This window comes from Hypanus sabinus, chromosome 3, assembly GCF_030144855.1.
Source record: "Hypanus sabinus isolate sHypSab1 chromosome 3, sHypSab1.hap1, whole genome shotgun sequence".
NCBI lineage: Eukaryota > Metazoa > Chordata > Chondrichthyes > Myliobatiformes > Dasyatidae > Hypanus > Hypanus sabinus.
The window spans coordinates 10,600,293-10,617,999 of record NC_082708.1 but is presented as its reverse complement, the minus strand read 5'-3'; the positions used below and the strand labels follow the sequence as shown (position 1 = coordinate 10,617,999).

Genomic DNA, 17,707 nt, shown 5'->3' with positions numbered 1-17,707 from the left:
ATCCTTGAGGTGCATCAGTGTTGACTGTCATCAAGGTGGAGATATTACTTCTGATCTGCCCAGACTACGGTCTTCCATTAAGGACTGTAAGGATCCAGTTGCAGCAAGAAGGACAGAGGCCCAGATTTGGGAGCTTGTTGATTAGAGTTAAGGGTAGGATTGTGTTGAGTGTTGAGCTGTAGGCAATAAACTTCAGGCTGGCATAGGTATTGCTATCGTCCTGATGATCCAAGGCCACACAGAGAGCCAGTGACATTGCTGTGCTGTCGACCGACTGTTCTGATAGGTAAATTGCAGTGGGTCCAGATCCTTGCTTATACATTGATTGCAGCCATAATGAACCTCTTGGAGAACTTCATCACAGTCAACATGAGTTACACTAGACGAACGGTACTGAGGCGGCTCACCCTGCTCTTCTTGCTTTAGGGATTACGATACCAAGAACCACCACATACACAAGGATGGGGAAATGAAGAGCTTGTGGGCATAGGTTTAAGATGAGAAAGGAGCAAACTTAATAGGAGCCTCAGAGGCAACTTTTCCAAACAGAGGGTGGTTCCTTTTAAGGAATGAGCTGTCAGAGGAAATGACTAAGGCAGGTATATGAGCAACATTGAAAAGGCGTTTGGACAGGTATGTGGGTAAGATAGGAACAAATTGCAGGGGTATCATCAAATAGGACTACAGTGGATGGAAATCTTGTTTGGCATAGAACAATCTTGGGTGCCACACTCACGTAGCAGTTAGTGCAAAACTATTACAGCGCCAGCAACCTGGGTTCAATTCTGCCCATCTGTACAGAGTTTATACGTTCTCCCTGTGACCGCGTGGGTTTCCTTCAGGTTCAGCTGGTTCTTCCCACAGTCCTAAAATGTACAAATTAGTAGGGTAATTGATCACGTGGGTGTAACTGGGCTTCAAAGTTTCACTGGGCCGGAAGGACCTATTACTGCACTGTATCTCTAAATAAAAGTAAAAATAAGTAGAACCACAGAGCAGTAGAGGACAGAAACAGGCCCTAGTCCTTGCTAACACATTTATCTGCCTAATCTCAGCTATTCTCACCTGACCCGCACACCCCCCTCATCCATGTACTTTATCCAAACACCTCTTAAAAATTACAATTGAACCTCCATCCACCACTTCTGTTGGCAGCTCATTCCACCCTCTGAGTGAAGATGCTCCTCCTCTAGTTCCCCATGAGCTCTAGTTCTCGTCTCACCCAACCTCAGTGAAGAAGATCTGCTCACATTATCCCTATCTACACCCCTCATGATTCTGTAAGATGGGCTGAAGGACCTGGTTCCATGCTGCACAACTCCGGTCAGAAATCCCAAAGCCTCTGCATCTAGATCCCTGGACAATAAAACATAGAACAGTACAGCACAGCACAGGCCCTTCAGCCCATGTTATGCCCCTTTAACCTACTGCTAGATCAATCTAACCCTTCCCTCCCAAATATCCCTCCATTTCCCTATCATCCATGTGCCTACTGTATCAGCCTCCACCCCACACTCACCACTCTGCGTTAAAAATAACCCGACATTCTCCCTATATTTTCCTCAATCACCTTAAAGTTCCCTTTTTCTATTCCCCACTCTCACCTCTTCTCACCCTGGATCCTCTCCTCCTTTCCTTTCCCCTATTGTCCACTCTCCACTCCCATCAGATTCCTTCCTCTCCAGCCCTCGACTTTTCACACCCTCCTTGCTTCACCCATCACCTTCTAGCCATTTTCCTTCCCCTCTCCCCACAGCCTTTTATCCTGGCATCTCCCCCCATTCCTTTCCAGTCTTGAAGAAGGGGTCTCATACCAAAATGCCAACCATTTATTCATTTCCATAGATGCAGAGTTCCTCTATAATTTTGTGTGTGTTACCTTAAAGTTGCGTCCCCTCATATTAGCCATTTCCAACCCTAGACAAGCACTATCCTGACCATGCCAAGCATTAAACTCTTGGCAGGTACTGGAATGTCATTAAATTATTAACTCAGTACACGGGAAATGCAGCCCACCTTTCGTCTCGTAGAAGACAATTCCAGCAAAATGGCTGATGCCAAACTGGGTTTCATAGTTGTTCTTTGGAGGGATGTAGAAAGAATTCAGCTTGTGCTGGGAGTTCAGCTTATTCAGCATTGTTGAGTCAGTACCCTGTGAGGAGACAGTCTTATCAATAGAAGCTTATGGTGAATTATCGCAGAACAAATGTAGCTTCATTTCACACTGAGGTGACATTAAGATAAGACTATAAGATATAGGAGCAGAATTAGGCCATTTGGCCCATCGAGTCTGCTCTGCCATTTCATCACGGCTGATCCAATTTCCCTCTCAGCCCCCTTCTCCTGCCTTTCTCCTGTGCAAATCTTGCTCAGGGTCAATCACATAACCGTGCAGAGGAGAAAGATGAGAGGCAAATAGAAATCAAATCACAAGCAGGGAGACCAAAAGAAAAATTAGAAAACTCTCAGCTGGTCAGGCAGCATCTGCGAAAGAAACATTTAACATTTCATATCAAAGTCAGAATCAGAAACGGGCTAAAATCATATGCTGTGAAATGTGTTTTACATTGCAAAACACAATAATAAAAACTATAAATTGCAATAAGAAATATTTAATTTAATGCTTTAAAATATATAAACAGTTCTTTTTTATTTTGGACTTGCTGCTTGGGTTATGATTTTACATTTGCCTCTGATCACGTAAAGGAAGCTAATTGGTTGAGAATAATTTGCAGGGATATGGTGAATGATCGGAGGGGTGGAGGAGGCAAAACGACTCAACGAGCTGATGGGGATCTGGTGAACCAGCGTTTAGAGGAACAACCTCTAGAGAATGTTAATGAGCCCTCATTGATTCTACACCCTCTATTGCCCTCCCACCTACCTTGGGGAACTTGCTCTCCTCATCGATGAGGGAAATTATGTTCATGGGCTTGAGTGCGATCATATCAAGAGCATCCTGGTTGTCGGTGAACTCTATGTGCTGCCAGTTGATGTTCTCCAAGTTATACTCCTCCTGCTCCAGCTTGAACACGTGGCGGACGAAGAACTGCTGCAGGTTCTCGTTGGCAAAGTTTATACAGAGCTGTTCAAAGCTGCAGGGAAGCAGACAGTAATTAGAGCCTCTCGGGGGTGAGGAGTACCACCCATTCTCCTCACCTTGCATGGAAATGTTCTTTTGTGACCGGTGTTGCTGAGACTTCTAGTGAATTACCGCTGGTGCTCATCTCTGCTGAACGTGGTGCTCATGCAATTGAGCACCTTACCAGGCCAATGCAGAGGACTACAATGGATTTTCATAGCAGCACTGCAGTGGAACTGCAGTATGGGTCAATGTGACTGGGCAGAATTATGGTTCAGCATGGACTGGATGGGCCAAAGGGCCTGTTTCTGTGTTGTAGTGCTCTATCACTCTATTGTAACAACATTATCTGATTGTGTATAAAATCAACGTGGGGTTGAGAAATTCACGTTCTTAGATATGAACGCCATAAATTGCCTGTCCAACCATGTTGATGTCGGGGCCAAGCAAACTCATCGATACCTCTACTTTCTCAGGAGGCTAAAGAAATTTGGGCATGTCCCTGAGACTCTTAACCAATTATTGTTGATGTAACACAGAAAGGAGCCTATCTGGATGCATCGCTGTTTGTTATGGCAACTGCTCTGTGTGGACACAGCCCAGTACATCACAGAAACCCTCCATGGATTCTGCCTATGCTTCACACTGCCTCAGTAAAGCAGAAAGCACAATCAAAAACCCCTCCCACTCTGGACATTCTCTTCTCCCCTCTCACATTGGACTGAAGATAAGTAAAAGCCAGAAAGCATGTTTTACCCGGCTGGAGGACAGCGTCTACCTCACTGTTATCAGACTCTTGTATGATAAGAAGGACTCCTGACCTCATAGTCCGGGTTCAAGGTTCAAGATTTCCATGTTATTTCCAGTACTCAAGTTCAAAGTTCAAAATAAATTTATTATCAAAGCACTTATAAGTCACTAAACACACCGAGATTCATTTTCTTGTGGGCATTCACAGTAACTACAAAAAGCACAATAGAACCAATGAAAGTCCACACCCAAAAGGATGGAAAAACAACCAACGTACAAAACACGACCGGTTGTGTGAATACAAAAAGAAAAATGATGATAAATGATGAACAAACAATAAATATTGAGAACATGAGATGAAGAGTCCTTGAAAGCGAGTCTATAGTTTGCAGGAACAGTTCAGTGATGGGGTGAGTGAAGTTATCCATTTGGTTCAAGAGACTGATGACTGAGGGGTAATAACTGTTCCCAAACCAGGTCCTTTACCTTCTTCCTGATGGCAGCAGCAAGAGTGCATGATCTGGATGGTGGGGGTCCTTGATGATGGATCTGCTTTCCTATGTCAGCACTCCGTGTAGATGTGCCCAAGGGTGGAGTGGGCTTTATCCATGACTGACTGGGTCATAGCCACTAGTTATTGAAGACTTTTCTGTACAAGTGTTTCCATACCAGGCTGTGATGCAACCAATCAATATATTCTCTGCCACACATCTATAGATGCTTGTCAAAGCTTTAGATGACATGCTGAATCTTTGCAAACTTCTAAGTAGGGGTGTCGCTGTGCTTTCTTCAGAATGGTACTTACTGGGCCCAGGATATAACCGCTGAAATGATAACACTGAGGAATTTAATGATGCTGACCATCGACACCTCTGATCCCCCAAAAAGAACTTGCTCGTGTACCTCTGGTTTCCTCCTCCTGAAGTCAATAATCAGCTCCTTGGTCTTGCTGACATTGAGTGAAGTTGTTGTGGGACCAATTAGGCAGATTTTGAATCTAGCTCCTACATGCTAATCTGTTACAACCTTTGATTCGGCCAACAACAGTGGTGTCATCACCAAACTTAAGCATAGCATTAGAGCTTTGCTTAACCATGCAGCCATCAGAATAAAGTGAATAGAACAGGGGGATAAGCACACAGCCTTGTGTGTACTTGTGCTGATGGGGATCGTGGAGGAGATGTTGTCAATCCGAACTGACCGGGGTCTGCAAGGTAGGAAATCGAGGATCCAGTTGCACAAAAGGTATTGAGGCCTAGGTCCCGAAGCTTATTGATTAGTTTTGAAGGAATGATGGTATTGAATACCAAGGTTTACTATAAATAAACAAGTTAGCTTATAACCATAGATTGATTGCATGTCCATAAAGGGACACTAGGCACAGGAGTGACACACAGGAAATGATTAGGTAGTGGTGGTTGGGTGGGTTAATGGGCAGAGATGTTTATCAGCCTCACAGCTTGAGGAAAGTAACTGTTTTGAGTCTGGTGGTCCTGGCGGGATGCTGCATAGCTCCCCTCCCTGATTGGAGTGGGACAAACAGTCCATGAGCAGGGTGGGTGATCCTTCATGACGTTACTGGCCTGTTTCCTGCACCTCACTGTATACATGTCCCTGATGGCAGATAGGCTGGTGCCAGCGATGCATTGGGAAGTTTTTAACTACCCCGTTGTGGAGCCATCCTGTCTGCTGTGGTGCAGTTCCCTTACCATGCAGTGATGAACCCTGATAGGATGCTCTCTACTCTGTATCTGTACAATGGGACAAATTGGACGCGTGTGGTCCAGCTCTCTTCAGCCTCCTCAGAAAGTAGAGGCATTGGTGAGCTTTCCTGATTGCATAGAATGTGTTCTGGGACCATGAAAGCTTGTGTGTGATGTGCACTCCTAAGAGTTTGTAACTGCTTAAAGTTTCCACTGCTGTGTCACTGAAGTGAACAGGGACGTAAATGATGCAAGTTCTTCTGCTCTCAATAACTATTTCCTTTGTCAGGTTGACATTGAAAGAGAGGTTATTTTCCTTGCATCAGGCCTTAAGATCTTCCACCTCACTTCTGTAGGCCGTTTCTCATTGTTGGTGAATAGCCCCACCACTGTCATGTCATTAGCGAGCGTGACAATGTGATTGCTCAGGTGTTTGACCGTGTAGTCATGTGTGAGCAGAATATGCAGCCGTGGGCCCTCGAGGACAACCGTGTTGAGGATGATGGGGGGAGGTGGGAGAGCAGTTGTGCATCCTGACCATCTGAGGTGTGTTGGTTAGGAAGTCCAACACCCAGTGGCACAGTGGTCTATTTAGACCAAGGACTAGGAGCTTGTTAGTCAAGGTCTGTGTGGGAGAATAGTGTTGAAAGCCAAATTGAAATCCAGAAACAGCATTCTGACAGAAGTGTCCTTGTTTTCCAGGTGTGTCAGGGTCAGGTGAACGATAGGTGCTATAGTAAACATATAGGCGAGTGTCCAATGTGGCAGGAATGGAGTTTTTGATATGTGCCATTACCAGCCATTTCAAAGCACTTCATAATGAGTGGCATCAGTGCCACCGGACAGTAGTCGTTTAGATCGTAAGACCATAAGACCACAAGACATAGGAGCAGAATTAGGCCCTCTGGCCCACTGAGTCTGCTCTGCCACTCAATCATGGCTGATCCTTTTCTCTAACTCCTCCTCAACCCCAGTTCCTGGCCTTCTCCCCGTAACCTTTGATGCCATGTCCAATCAAGAACCTATCAATCTCTGCCTTAAATACACCCAAAGACCTGGCCTCCATAGCTGCATGTGGCAACGAATTCCACAAATTCACCACCCTTTGGCTAAAGAAATTTCTCTATATCTGTTTTGAAAGGGTGCCCCTCTATCCTGAGGCTGTGCCCTCTTGTCCTAGACTCTCCCACCATGGGAAACATCCTTTCCACGTCTACTCAGTAGGCTTTTCAATATTCAAAAAGTTTCAATGAGATTCCCCCTCATCCTTCTGAATTCCAGCAAGTACAGACCCAGAACCATCAAACATTCATCCCTGGAATCATCCTTGTGAACCTCCTCTGGAGTTTCTCCAATGCCAGCACAGCTTTTCTAAGATGAGATGCTGAAAACAGTTCACAATATTCAAGGTGAGGCCTCACCAGTGCCCTATTAAGCCTCAGCATCACATTCCTGCTCTTGTATGGCATTTGCCCTCTTCACCACAGACTCAACCTGCAGGTTAACCTTCAGGGTGTTGTGCACAAGGACTCTCAAGTCCCTCTGCATCTCAAATTCCTGGATTTTCTCCCATTTAGAAAATAGTCCACACATTTATTTTTACTACCAAAGTGCATGACCATGCATTCTCCAACATTGTATTTCATTTGCCACTTTCTTGCCCATTCTCCTAATCTGTCTAAGTCCTTCTGTATCCTATCTGTTTCCTCAACATTATCTGCCCCTCCACCAATCTTCATATCATTTGCAAACTTGGCAACAAAGACAACTATTCCATCATCTGAATCATTTATATACAGCATAAAAAGAAGTGGTTCCAACACCACCCCCTGTGGAACACCACTAGTCACTGGCAGCCAACCAGAAAAGGATCCTTTTATTCCGACTTGCTGCCTCCTACCAACCAGCCAATGCTCTAACCATGTTAGTAACTTTCCTGTAATACCATGGGCTCTTAACTTGGTAAGCAGCCTCACGTGTGGCACCTTGTCAAAGGCCTTCTGAAAGTCCAAATATATAACATCCACTGCATCCCCTCTAACTGTCCTGCTTGTAATCTCCTCAAAGGTTCATCAGGCAGGATTTTCCCTGAAGGAAACCATGCTGAATTTGAGGGAGGGAGTTCAGTATCTAGATCAATAGTCTAGGTTTCTGGATTAAGGACAATAACATAACTGGACTGTTAGAGCAAACACTTCACAGCACCTGATTTAAGATTGCGATTCAATTCCCACTGTTGTCTATAAGGAGTTTGTACGTTCTAGGCACAAGCGTGTGGGTTCCCTCCAGGTGCTCTGGTTCCCTCCCACAATCTAAAGACTAACTGGTTAGTAAGCCGAGTTAGTAAGCAATGTTGGCACTGGAAGAACTATGACACTTGCGGGCTTTCTCTAGCTCATCTGCGGACTGTGTTAGTCATTGACGTAAACAATGCGTTTCACTGCATGCATTGATGTACATGTGGCAAATAAAACTAGTCTGATCTAAACAAATCTAATCAATTTAAAAGGCACGAAGGAGAGTTGGGTAAAGATAAGGGATTGTCTCAAATAACAGACAGCTTCTTTGAATGGTTGAATAGTTTCTCGGGATAAACTGCTTCTATCCCTGGTTTTTCCAGTGCTCAGGTCAACAATATATCTCAGTGACATTTTGTCTTTATTTATTTGGAGATACAGCAAGGATCAGGCCCCAATGTGACGCACAACCCAGCACCCCTAGCCTAATCACAGGACAATTTACAATGACCAACTAACCTTCCAACTGGCACTTCTTTGGATTGTGGCAGGAAACTGGAGCACCCAGAATGACCCCACTCGGTCATGGGGAGAAGGAATACAACTCTAAGATGGCACCAGAATTAAACTCATAACTCCGACACCCCGAGCTGGTGATATTTAGTACAGGTCCCTCCCTGGGTAACTAGCAAGTTCCATTTTATACAGATGCCTGTGAGGAGTTGATTTGCCTACAAGTTGGAAGGTACAAGAAAAAAAATACACAATGGTAACTGCACCTCCTCAGTATTGTCATGAAGGTAAAGGCACACAAAACTGGTAAATTCAAATTCAAAGTAAATTTATTATCAAAGTACATGGCCACATATACAATCCTGAGATTCATTTTTTGAGAGCATACACAAGAAACACAACATAATGAAACACCACACCCAATATGAAAAGAACAAGCTGTACAAATACAAAATAGAAAAAGATGACAATGATAGACAGATGAATGGACAGACAAATGGAATGGAATGAAAATGAACTGATAAATATCAAGAACATGAGATAGTGAGTCCACACGTTGTGGAAACAGTTCAGTATTGAGGCAAGTAAAATTATCCTTTCTGGTTTAAGAGCCTGATAGTTGAGGAGTAATAAGTGTTCCTGAACCTGGTGGTGAGTATCCTGAGGTTCCTGCACCTTCTTCCTGAAGACAGCAGCAAGAAGAGATCAAAGCCTGGATGGTGGGGTTCCTTGATGATGGAATAATTACTAAAAATGGAGAAGGAAATGAAAGATGTTCTGCAGTTTGTAGGAACAAATATATGCACAGGTATGTTGAACTTTTGAATCTAATAATAATATAATGAAAAATACAAGAGGTTTTGCAGATGGCAGAAATCCAGAGCAACACAGAATATACTGGATGAACTCAGCAGAGTATAATGTAGTTCGAAGTTTAAAATTCAAAGTAAGCATAACCAGGACTTGTGATACACACTAGCTGTTCATACGACCATCCAGCACCAGCTCCCATGGCTTCACATGACCCTGATCCGCAGGGGTGCTAAGGAGGTGCTACACCTTGCCCAAGGGTGACCTGAAGGCTCGTGGAGGGTAGGCAGATACGTCTCTACCTCCTTAGGTAGATACATATCTCCACCCAGCCATCACAAGGTACGTATACCAGATACAAACCTGAGATTCATTTTCTTGCAGGCACCCAGAAGAAAAAAAAAGAAACACAATAGCATCCACAGAGACCGACCAACTTCCAAAGTGCAAAAGGGGGCAAATTGTGCAAATAGTAAAAGAAAGCAACTAATACTGAGAACAGGATTGGCAGGTCCGAGTCCACTGGCTGCGAAGCCAGTCCAGCACTGGGGTGAGAGAAGCTGGTCCAGGAGCCCAAAGGCTGCAGGGCGATAACTGCTCCTGAACCTGGCTGCATGGAAACCAAGTCTCCGCACCACCCTTGTGATGGCAATCGCAAGAAGAACGGGAGATGGGACAAACACAGACAGACAGGAGAGAAATCTCAGGTGGGAGATCTTGGCTGTTACAGAATGTAAAGGAAGTTTGTATGTATGTGAGAATTCCATAAGTTGGGCAGTGGTGACTCAGGAATGGCCATTTTCCCCATGCCAAACAAATCTTTGGATTGATGGACATTTGAAGTTTTTCAGAGCAAGGCAACTGATTTTTTTGCTACAAAAAGAACATCAGAGCAAAAATCTTGGAAAAAAACACTGACATGGCTGATGAAGATTTGATTTCAACATTTAAGAGAAATTTGAATAAGTGCATGGAGAGCTATGGTCTATGTATGGCTCAATGGAACTAGGCAGACAAATAGTTCAGCACAGAGTAGGTAGGCCAAAGGGCTCATTTCTGTGCTGTGGCGCTCTATGACTCCCTGACTAGGGACTGAATCACTTATTCTTGTTCCTAACATAAACACATCACTTAAAGCAAACCTCCCACTTCACTAATGAAACCATGAATATTTAGCACTCAGTGGTTTGAATGGCCCAGATGCCCAAGGTCAGGGTAAGGTGCTTGTGAAAGTATGGAGTCTAGTCTTACCTGTTTGAATGGAAGTTTTCAAACCCAAAGATATCTAGTAAACCGATTGACCGGCGCACAACCTTGGGCTCCCGGGATGGAGGTTTATAAATTGCCGCATTAATCTTCTCCACTATCCAGACAAAGAGTCGTCCATAGATACCCTTCAGAATTAGAATCAGATTTAAAATCACCAGCATTGATGTGAAATTTGTTGTTATGCAGTAGTGCATTGTATCACATAATAATAAAAATGATAAATTACAAAAAGTATATATAAAAAAATAAATTAAATATGTAGTGCAAAAAAAAAGAGGGAAGAAATCACTGAGGAAGTGTTCCTGGGTTCAATATGTCCATTCAGAAATCTGATGGCAGAGGGGAAGAGCTGTTCCTGAAATGTGCCTTTAGGCTCCTCCACCTCCTCCCTGATGGTTCCTGCTCCTGAGGAAGTAGAGATCACTGATGCCCTTTCCTGGCAATTGTTGTCTATGTGGATGTACCTGGATAGGCAACTGATAATATTTACAGTACTGTGCCAAAATCTTAGGCACATATACTGCATAAATAACTATAGTGAGGTAGTGCTTATGGTTTGGTTCATTGTCTGTTCATAAATCTCCTTGAAGGTAGAAATGAGAAGAGGGCATGTCAGGGTGATGGGGGTCCTCAATGATGGAAGCTGCCTTTTAGAGACATCACCATTTGAAGGTTTTCTGGATGCCACTGATAATGGGCCTAAGTGTTGGAGGGAGGTAGAAAGTACATCCAGGTCAGATTAAGGTGCTTCAAATTCAAACACATTCTGTTTTGACTCCACTGTATTCATTGTCGCTTCTCTGCCTCCTTCACCAAATGTCGCCTGCTGACTTGACAGAGGTGTACAAGATTATATTAAAAAATAGCTTTACTTGTCACATGAATGTTGAAACAGCGGAACATCCAGTGAAATGTGCTGCTTGTGTCAACAACCAACACAGTCTGAGGAGTAGCCCGTGTGTCATAATGCTTCCAGCGCCGATGGCACAGCATGCCCACAACTCACTAACCCGTACATCTTCAGAACGTTGGGGGAAACAGAAGCACCTGGTGGAGACCCATGTGGTCAACGTACAAACTCCTTACTGATAACAGTGAGAACTGAACCCTGATCACTGGCACTGTAAAGCACTGGCCCAACCGCAGTGCTGATGTGCCACTCCACTCAGCCCATCCAGTTTATACCTACTCCAAGTAGAACAATCCTATCGGTCACAGAACTCTGAAAAGGATTTTCCCCAGAGCTCTGCAAAGGATTTGCTCACCAACTCCTAATACCCTTCCCAAGGCACGGGCCTACTGTATTCCCGGAATTTGTTTGGAAAGGCAAATCCAGATGATAACTACTCCCAAAGGGGGGGAAAAAGTCAAAAGATCTTGAGGAGGTTGGAGTGTAGGAGACTGAGGATGTGATCTTCCAAAGGAGTCTAAAATTGAGGGGCATTGATAGAGCAAAGGCACACAGCCTTTCCCCAGGGCTGGGGATCAAGAACTAGAGGGCATGGATTTAAGGGATATAGGAATCAGAGGGATTTTCCCCCACTTCGAGAGTGGTCATTATATGGAGCTGTTCAAGGAAGTGGTTTGGGCAGGTGTACTGACAATATTTAAAAAGGTACTTGGACAGGTACATGAATAGGAAAGGTTTAGAGCAGGGCTTCTCAATCCTTTTTCTTCCATGGACCCCTACCATTAACCAAGGGGTCTGTGGACCCCAGGTTGAGGACTCCTGTTTTAGAGAGATATGGTCCACATGTGCTATAGGCAAATAGGACTAGCTTGGATGGGAAGATTGGCTGACATGGAACTGTTGGCCACATTATCCAATTCTAAAACTTTAAATACAAACTTGCTGAAACCCTGACACTGTAACACTGTAAACATTCAGGCCAGGCATCATCTGTTGAGAGAGACAACTTTTGTGTTATTTGCTTAGAAATTTAACTCTATATCCCTAATTAAACAATCCACAAAGGGTAATAAAAGGAACTTATTTGCACTTCTAAACCAATCATTCACAACCTTCATACTCCCCCACCCATCTCCCCCTTCCCCCCACCCCGAGTACAATCCCAGCCTCTTCTTTTCTTTTCAAATCAATGTGTCTACTCAGCGGTGCCATTTCGTAACAGCACCAGTGACCTGGGTTCAATTCCGCCACTGTCCGTAAGGAGCTTGTATACTCTCCCCGTGACTCGGTGGGGGGCGGTTTCCTCCCACCTTCCAAAGATATGCCGGTTAGTAGGTTAATTGGTCATTGTACGTTGTCTTGTGGCTAGGCCAGGGCTGCTGGGCAGTGCAGTGATAGAGGGCCTCTGTTTGTCAGGGTCAACTATGGATGTTGTCTTCTACGTGATACGCAAGCCAGGATAGTATGATATGGAGAGCAAGCTAAGACCACGCAGCAGGCTCCCCCTCTCCACACAGCTGATGAGTCCAAAGGAACGGCAGAAACCAATAGAGTTTGGCACCAGCAGAGTTGCAGAAGTTGCCAGTCAGTGTTGAACTCAACATAAGACTGCCTTAAGTTCTCCAACTCTGGATTTCTCTCCCCCCTTTCCCTTGGGATTTACTCCCGAAGCCTTCCCCGTGAGTGGGTGTAGCCGCAAGGCAGCGGAGGTTTGGATCAGGGTTTTCCTTCTCCTACATGAGCTGCCAGCCACGGTTAATGAGCTCCATCTGCCTGAAGCGACTAGTTTTTAAGGCGCCAATAACCCAGCTTAAGGCAGATTGCAGTGGTTACTTCTGTATTTTTTTATTGGTTATTTCTCACCTTCACAAAAGCATCGCGGACGTCGAGAGCTTGCTCCATGTTGAGAGGAGTGGAGACTGTCTCTCCTCTCGTTATAATGGTGCGGCTGGTAAGGCAGTTCTGAAGGTCCAGGCAGTCAACCTGAAGGAACGAGGAAATCACCCCAGATTAAAAGTGTGTCCGTACTGGAGATCTGTTGTTTTTATGTCAAACATCTGCATTGTAGTAAATGAGAATTAAATTGCCTGAAGTGATGAACTGGCCAAAGAGCTGAGAGGGAATGAAGGACAGGCAAAGGATAATTTCTAAAGCACCTCCAGGCATTGCACTTGAGATATTTTCTAGAACTCCAGTAAGTTCATATCCAAATGCATATCAGAAGGCAAGCATTTAAAGCAGGGGTTCCCAACCTGGGGTCACCCATGGACACCTCCGCTAATGGCATGGGTCCTTGGCATAAAGAGTTTGGAAACCCTCTTATTTAAAGCAAGTTGAAAGGAGATGTGCCGGGCGAGTTTGTTTCTAATACACATAGTGGTGGATGCTTGGAATGTGCTGCCTTTGAATACATTAGGGACTTTTAAGAAATGTTTAGATAGGCACATGACTGTGTGGAAATGGAAGGATATGGACATTGTGTAGACAGAAGCGACAGTTTAGTTGGGAATTTGACCACTAATTTAATTGGCTCAGCATAACATGGTAGGCCAAATAGCCTGTTCATGCTCTACATTCGAAATGTTGGGAATTTCTAGTGTTTTAGCATCTGGCTCATTGGATTTGGTTTCCTGCACTCACTTTTAAACTCACTTGGGCCTCATTTCCCAGCCACTCTTTAAACTCACCAGGTTCATAGAGGCGAAGCATGGAAATGGCCCTTCAGCCCAACTGGTCCATGCTAACCAAGATTCCCAATCAAGCTAGTCCCATATCACTCTAAACTTTCCTATTCATCCACCTGTCCAAATCCCTTTTAAATGGCTATAATTGTACCTGCCTCAAACCAATTCCTCTGGCAGCTTGTTTTATATAGCCACCACTCTCAGAATGAAATACTTTCTCTTCAAATTCCTATTAAATCTCTCCCCTCTTGCCTTAAACCTATGACTGAATCCCCCAACTCTGAAAGGAAGATCGTGCACTCTGCTCATGTTCTTCTTCTTGTCACCCTTTCTGTTATTCTCCTCGTCATTCCTGACAATCTCCAAAGCTTCCTAACATTTATACTGTTTTGCTAATCATTGACATTATCTGCAGATGTTGTTCAGGTACCTTTGCTGGGACAAACGGATTCACACAGATGGTCAAAAAGCTTCTGGGGTCAGAGATCCCAGACACCCCAAAATTAATGGTGTTAGGGAGGACCCCGAATACATAAATATCCCAACTATTGATTGATCAACTGTGACCATATTTGACGTGCTAAGTGACAAGTTTAATCTGGTCTTCATGCTTCTGTGAACTCTTGTCACAATGGTGCAAATAACTTAACCAGTATCGGCTGGCTTGATAAAGGCCAATTAACATAACTGCATTGTTTTATGTCGATTAAATATGGGCTGACAAGACCTCATTGCCTACTTATTTACTAGAAGCTGAGCAAGGAATATTAGCCAGAAGTTTACCTTTGTCACAAACAATTCTGACCCTTTGGAAAGGTCTTGCTGCTGTTCTTGAAAGCCGAGGTTAAAAATAAGCCTCTTGGCCCTGGAAAGTGAACATCCATCACACCAGCATGGTCAAGGACAACTTCAACCTGCTATCAGACTCCTGAACGGACCTCTTGTACAATGAAGATGAATTTGACCTCACAATCTACCTCACGAGCTTTCACCTTATTGTCTACTTGGACTATTCTATATCTACATTGTTATTGTTTTTCCTTTTGATCCACCTCGCTGTATTTATGTAGGGAATGATCTGCCTAGATGGCACATACATGAAACTTTCCACTACACCTTACTACCAACAGAAACTCTTTTTCTTGCACACTGATGTTGTTAACACACGCACCCACTTTTCCCTTTGGAATGGAGAGGATGAGATGGGACTTGACAAAAGGTGTACAAAATGACAAGAGGCACAGATCGAGTGGATAGCTGGAGGCATTTTTTCCCAGGCTAGTAACAGGGACATCATTTTAAGGTGATTGCAGGGAAGTATGGGGTGGGGTGGGGTGGGGTGGGGTGGGGGGGGGGAAATGTCACAGGCAGTGTGTACGTACGTACTTGTGCGCGCACGCAGACAAACACGGTGGTTGAAAACCCTGCCAGGTGTAGTGGTAGAGGCAGATACACTACAGACATTTCAGACCCTTAGGCAGACACATGGGTGATAGAAAAATGGAGGGTCATGGTGGGGGGGAAGGGTGAGACGAGGGGTTCTCAACCATGGACCCCTTGCTTAATGGTATTGGCCCATTGCATAAAAAAGGTTGAGAATCCCTGGGATAGATTGATCATAAAATAGGTTAAAAGGTTGGCAAAACATCATGGTCTGAAGGTCTTGTCCTGTACTGTAGTGACCTATGTTTTTAACTGTAAACACAAAGTACACTGCAGATGCTGTGGTCAAATTAACACATATAAACAAGCTGGAGGAACTCAGCAGGTCAGGCAGCATCTGTTGAAACAAGCAGTCAACGTTTTGGGCCGAGACCCTTCGTCAGGACTGAAGAAGGATCTTGGCCTGAAACGTTGACTGCTCATTTCAAATGATGCTGTCTGACCTGCTGAGTTCCTCCAGCTTGTTTGTATATGTTTTTAACTGTGTGGATATTCACCTCAAGGAGAGCTGCAGCTGCCAACAGCTGGGCAGAGTAGACCACCTCACATGAATCCAGGTTGTCGTACACTCGAGCTGAAGGATAATAAAAGAAAAGTAAATCTTGTCTCAATTGCAGTCAAACTTAATTCCCTTGCTTGTCGTACAGAGTACACAACATTGCTACATTTACAGGCAGTCCCCGGGTATTGTACGAGTTCCGTTCCTGAGTCCGTCTTTAAGTCAGATTTATACACAAGACGGAACAAGTACATCCGGAATTATTTAGTGTCAGTTAGTCAAATGTTTGTCTTGGCATATAGTATATATTTTACCTTTCTATGCATATAAAACACTTAAGAAATGTATGTATTCCAATAATTAAACCACCGCGTTGCTTAGTAATAATTGTAGCTTTCATCAGGGCCGGGCCTTTCACATGCTCCATTATTCACACTTTATCCTTTAAAATTGTTCCGATTGTTGACCGACTGTAGCCTAACGCTCTTCCAATGACCAATGGCATTTCACCTCTTTCCAAACGCTTTATTATTTCCACCTTATTTTCAATTGCAATTGCTCCTGTCAATGGAACAGAAACACTGCAGGCAGCGGATCCCAACCTCCGCCAGCTCCCGAGGCCTGCTGGGTCCCAAGGACCACCGCACTGAATTCCCCGGGTCTTAAACTCCACTGCACTGAGACAGGTTAAATGGGACAAGTGGGGGCTGTGCTGGGTTTGGGTATTTGATCCTCCACAATATTCTGGAGGTGACAGTACTTTTTTTTTAATTGAGGTTGAGTTGCGAGCTCGACATCAACCCAGCATGGATGGTACGGGAGTCACTGGATTGACATCAACCCGGCACAGGAGCAGTCTGTCACTGGATCATACTTGGAAACCTCAGTTCTCGAGCCTGGCGCTGATCTCACTGTGCCACCAGCCGACCGGAATGGGGGGGGGGGGGGGGTGTCAGGGTGAATCTTATTAAGAAAAATTTAAACCAAATACAAAGTTAAACTCTCAACACAAGTGTCAACTGCAACGACTTAAAATGACAGACAGCATCGTGATCTGACTTAAAATGGTGGACAGCTTTCTCTTTCCTCGGTTCGTAAGTACGAGTTGTCCGTAAGTCAGATGCTCGTAACTCGGGGACTACCTGTATATCCTGCTAGATTTGACCGTATAATTGTCATTTTCTTTGTATTAATGTCTGCTTGTATTTTATATATAACTACCTACATTCATATAACTGTTTACTACATTTCCTAGTGGTCACAGTATGTGTATGCAAATATTCAAAGTGTCAGCTAGTGGTTACAGTTCTTTGAATGTTTTTGGAAGCTTCTCAAGTGTTACATTATTTGACCAGGGGCTATCTGACTGGATAACTTTTAATTAAACAGTTGAATGGAATGCCTCTTATCTATGACATACAAGGAGGGCAGAGCACTTAGTCTCCCAATCTTTAGTCTTTTCTTTTCCTTTCCTCATTGTTCTCAGACTCTCTGTTACTCCCCGTTTCAAATTCTGTTTGTTCTATTGCTGCCTAATAAAATGACCGTGAAGTAACGAAGTTTATGTCTCATTCTTGACTTCTAAAAGAACCTTGGACCAAAAGACACCAGAATCCAACAATCCAAAATGGCCAGGGATTGTTTCTTCCTTCCAAAGGTGGCTTGGAAAAAGACGTTGGCCAGCACCTTTCCGAAGGCCATAGTCAATCAGTTTCCCAGAGGTCCATGCCCTTTTAATCTCTGGTGTTGAAATTGCTAAAGATTGTATTTGGGATATCAGGAGTACCAAAGTGGTTTGAGGTCCAAG

At 44.2% G+C, this 17,707-nt stretch overlaps 1 protein-coding gene across 1 annotated transcript in view; it reads right to left on the bottom strand.

Moving 5' to 3' along the window:
* myo7aa (myosin VIIAa) overlaps positions 1–17,707 on the bottom strand; it is a 188,356-nt gene that overhangs the window by 137,936 nt on the left and 32,713 nt on the right. The window contains exons 10-14 of the mRNA XM_059963729.1: positions 15,899–15,975; positions 13,138–13,257; positions 10,347–10,489; positions 2,885–3,095; positions 2,017–2,152 (exon numbers count right to left, since the gene is read on the bottom strand). Coding sequence (XP_059819712.1) covers positions 2,017–2,152; positions 2,885–3,095; positions 10,347–10,489; positions 13,138–13,257; positions 15,899–15,975 — 687 coding nt within the window. The remainder of the gene's footprint in view (positions 1–2,016; positions 2,153–2,884; positions 3,096–10,346; positions 10,490–13,137; positions 13,258–15,898; positions 15,976–17,707) is intronic.